This window comes from Bidens hawaiensis, unplaced genomic scaffold (assembly GCF_021521415.1).
Source record: "Bidens hawaiensis isolate Kalapana, Puna unplaced genomic scaffold, B.hawaiensis_p1.1 tig00000512_1, whole genome shotgun sequence".
NCBI classification, from domain to species: domain Eukaryota; kingdom Viridiplantae; phylum Streptophyta; class Magnoliopsida; order Asterales; family Asteraceae; genus Bidens; species Bidens hawaiensis.
The window spans coordinates 5307519-5312401 of NW_027491033.1; the positions used below are offsets into that span (position 1 = coordinate 5307519).

Sequence of the window (4883 nt, forward strand, 5' to 3'; positions counted from 1 at the left end):
ACCCAAGTCAAGACTAACCTGTCTTGGAATCTTTACCTAATCGTGTATAATAGATCACATTACCTTGACATCCGAGCATTTCACCATCAATGCGAAGATGACTATGGATGTAATTCACAAAATCTGTAGCTCATTTCAGCGACTTCAACACCCCTATATGATGATGCCAATTTTGTTTCAGTCATATCCAAAAGTAATCTCCAAATGAAACAATTGACTTTAATCGTCCAAAATCAGTTTTCAATTTACACTTAAACATATATTTGCACCAACTGGTAAGCCCAGATGCATAAAATGTAGCTTAGCCGATTTACAATTCAACATCACTACCATGTCCTTGCCCGTATTGAAATCCACCTTAACCCCGTACAAAATAATTGAAGATCCAGATTAAGAATACTTTCACATATTTCTAAGAGACATATATAATAGCAATAATAAAAAACTAGTGCATACTATATTAACGATTTTATATACAATAATATAATACAAAAGTATAACATATGCAATAATAAATTTTAAAAACGTACATACAATACAAGTAAGATCCAAAGACATACGCTTCCTCAAAAAGGAACACTTTAGTAATATATTTTGGTATATCGTATAATAAAAGATTGTATATATATTCACTCGTGTAGTAAAACGATCGAACTGAATTATGTAATTAAAGCACACCGTATAAAGCCATAAAGGCAATGTCAGCACTAGGGTAATGGTGGACATGGCAGGGTTGAGAAACGTAGGGATGCCAACATGATGATAAAACAAGTGTACACTTATAAAGGATCGGTCCAAACTTTTTAAAGCCTAAATCATATTTTAAAATCGAATCTTATTTCGTGGAAAAAACATGTCTTTCTAGAGATAAACTATGACAGGGAATAGTGAATCTCTTGGTAGATATTTTATCTTTTTCATAACGCGAAAACTAAACGAAATTAAACTTATGAATCGAACGCTTCCTAAATATGTAGACACAAGATTCACTTCACCTATATCTTTATACATTCAAACCACAACCCATACATCATCTAAGCTCAATAATAACCTACTACAAATAGTAAAAAGAAAACATATGAATCCAAATATAATCGTTTAATATGAAATCATTACATCTAAGTAAATCAAAATCATAGCTTCACTGTCCGTTTGTTCTTAAATGAATTGGCACAAAATTATATAAGAAAAGGCCAAAAATTTTGTAGATAAAAGAGACCCCAGTCACTCCTAAAAACAGACCACCACACACCCTACCCACCCACCCTCTTTAATTAACATTTTCTTGCTGATCTTATTTCTTTCTTATTTATTTACATAATAATATTAATAATAATAATAATAATAATAATAATCTGTGCAGTAGGTTAGCTGTGTTCTCTCGTATCTTATGCCATTTGCCCTTTTCTCCATACCCCACCTCCCCTGTTTTTCTTCCTTCTTTTGGCAGTCAATTCAATTTATTTATTAATAACTTCACATACACACACAGATACACACAGTTTGTGTTTCTTGTTTCATTTCATCAAGATCTTTGAAACGGGATCTGGGTTTGCTAAAATACCTTGCTTTGCATCTGGGTCTCCAATCTTTTTGGCTAAAACTCACAAAATCTAAAGATCCAATCAAAACCCTAATCTGGGTTAACCTGGGTTAACATTCTTGATTCATAAAGATCTGATCTTTTTCAAGATTTGGTGGTTATTCATGGTTAAGTCTATGATGGGTAACAATAGTTTTCTTTTCCCAATGCTTGGATTTGCTTCTATTTTGGTGTTTCTTTACCTGTCCTTTGGGGATTTTTTGGGCGTAAATTACAAAAATGACCCTAAGATGAGTTTTGTGGAGAGGAATGGGACTAATTTTTTTGTGGATGGGAAGGTGTTTTATGTCAATGGGTGGAATTCATATTGGTTTATGGACCATGCTGCTGCTGATTATAGCAGGCCAAGGATCAGAGAAATGCTTCAAGCTGGAGCTAAAATGGGTCTGACCGTGTGTAGAACTTGGGCTTTTAATGATGGTGAGTATAATGCACTTCAGATTGCCCCTGGACAGTTTGATGAGAGAGTCTTCAAGGTAAAAATAAAAAATAAAATAAAAAATTATTTATTTTTTATTTTTTTAATTTTTTTTGGTGTTGATATTAACATTATTGGTACAATTGTTGAGCTAATTTTGATGGGATTTGATTATAATTTTTTAATTCTTGTTGGTGAAGTTTAGTTTTCAGTTTTATTCTTGATGCAATTTGATTATAAAGATAGTAGTTGACTAGTTGTTAGTATGTATTGATGTAGACAATCTGTCTATAATTTTTCTTTGATACAATTTAATTAGAATATTTAGACAATTTTTAATGCAATTTGATTATGAAATTAAGAAGTTTTTGATTGGATAAAATGTTTGCAGGCATTAGATTATGTGATTGCAGAAGCAAGACAAGCCGGAATTCGGCTTTTGTTTAGCTTGGTTAATAACCTCCAAGCGTACGGTGGCAAAACTCAGTATGTGAAATGGGCATGGGACGAAGGTGTCGGTTTAAGCGCCTCAAATGACTCATTTTTCTTTGATCCATCGATTCGCCTATATTTTAAAAATTATGTCAAGGTACTTTTCACCTAATCGTGTTCTAATTATTATTATTATTATTATTATTATTATTATTATTATTATTATTATTATTATTATTATTATTATTATTATTACTGTCTTTTAGTAATCTCGTTTTAATTTACTTGTTGCAGACAATCTTAACAAGGAAAAACACTATCACTGGAGTCGAGTACCGTGATGATCCCACCATTTTTGGGTGGGAGTTAATCAACGAGCCTCGTTGCATTACTGATGCGTCCGGTGATACCCTGCAAGTAAGTCATAAGCTTCTACTATTACTTTTGAATTTTTTGCTTTCCTAGGAATTATAATTTGTGGGCTTGTAATTGCAGGACTGGATAGAAGAAATGTCGTCATTTGTAAAGTCAATTGATAGGAAACACATGTTAACCATTGGTCTTGAAGGGTTTTATGGCCCTAATAGTCCTAAAAAAGATACAGTCAACCCGGAATTTTGGGCTGCTGATCTTGGATCTGATTTTATACGTAACTCTGCACCCGCAACAGTTGACTTTGCATCTGTTCATATTTATCCTGACCATTGGTAAGCTCTACCTAGTATTTCATGGATTAATTTCATATATACTAAAAATATCATATATACCCAACTTTAATGAATTTTTACTTAGTTACCATTTTACCCTTTCCATTATATTTGGTTACACCCTATTTTTTAATTTGGATTTTGATTGGACATCGACGATAATCAAGCAAACCGAACCGTCATCTCTTTTCTTTTGTTCTCCCAACGGCATATAATTGAACAATCAAATTTGTATGTTCGAATCAAATAATCGAACTCGAACCATATATTTGTTTTCTGTCATGTATGTATGCTATAAATGAAAGCAATATACTTAAATATAATATTTTGAGAAAAATAATTTTTGGTGAGTAAAAAAAATTAAGTTAAATACAGGTAAAGTAAAGTTAAGCTCAAAATGTGCAGATAAAAGTAATTGAATTTAAAGATAATGTATGAAATTTTAAAGATTTAGAAAATAAGGGTAAAATGGTCATTTATAAATATTTTTTAATAAATTGGGTATGTTTGATATTACAATAACTTTGCAAGAGCATATATGATATTTTTAGTTTTGCATGGGTATATATATGATATTTTCCTGTGATATTTTGATTTTTATAGGTTTAAAAGGAAGAGTCTTGAAGGAAAACTAATGTTTGTGGCGAAATGGATGCGTTCCCACATAGATGACGGGGACCAAGTGCTGAAGAAACCTGTTATGTTTACAGAATTCGGTTTATCAGATCTAAACAAAGATTTTGACCCTCAACAACGAGACCGGTTCTACAAGACGGTTTTTGATGTCATCTATGAATCTGCAAAGAAAAAGGGGGCGGGTGGAGGATCGTTTGCATGGCAGTTTTTTGTGGAGGGAATGGAAGAATATAATGATGATTTCGGGATAGTGCCGTGGAAGAGAGCCTCGACTTACGAGATTATAACCCAACATACTTGCAGGTTAGCTAGAGCTCATGGGGCGATTGCGTCGCAAAAGGACAACTTGAAGCGCCTTTGTAATCAACGATGAAAAAAAGATTGATAGTTATGGTTTCTATTTTAATAATTCATTTTGTTATATGGGGTTTTGTGGTTTTGGTTGATTGTAGGGGATGATGATATTGGTTGCTTTTATGTAAGCCATGTTTTTCCCTTAATATATATATAATGTACGATATGATATATATATGTACACGTAAAGATGTTATGTAGCCATACCATACTATACCATTCATTCTTTATCTTTTTGGTTACATATGGTTTGATTATTTCTATGTGAACTAAATAGCTAGTGTCGTAGACGTATCTCCGATAGGCGGTCGTTGGTCGTTGGTCGTCAGAAAAACATTCCTCGACATACCATAGGGCATCAAACTACGACCCCACCTGTCATCATCGCGTGTTATACACAATCACCAAAAGATAGTTTTGCCTTTCACTACATTTGCATAAACTATCGATACTTATTATCACGTGTGTTATCTTCTCTGATCAGAATAGCGGTCCTTTTTGTGCATGCCCATTTGCTAGTCGGGTATTGTTTCAACAAGTAGCATTGTTCGTGGGGCTATATAGTACCCGTGCACAATGGCGGATTCAAGGTTTTCGTGGGCACGTTAAAATGGGTTATTTTTCATCATAGCGTGTTATACAGAGTCTAGAGTTCATTGCGCTTCTTGAGCAATATAATTTGTTTTTGACCATATACAATGCGCCCGTGTCCTTGTGACCTTGTGAATGGTAT

At 33.3% G+C, this 4883-nt stretch overlaps 1 protein-coding gene across 1 annotated transcript; it reads left to right on the plus strand.

The window, feature by feature from the left end:
* The first annotated feature begins 1364 nt into the window (after positions 1-1364).
* Positions 1365-4392, plus strand: LOC143634731 (mannan endo-1,4-beta-mannosidase 2-like). Its single transcript, XM_077102743.1, has 5 exons — positions 1365-2079; positions 2413-2610; positions 2748-2870; positions 2949-3160; positions 3764-4392. Exons 1-5 carry the CDS (start codon positions 1708-1710, stop codon positions 4167-4169), a joined length of 1311 nt encoding a protein of 436 aa, XP_076958858.1. The 5' UTR covers positions 1365-1707; the 3' UTR covers positions 4170-4392.
* Positions 4393-4883: the final 491 nt, after the last annotated feature.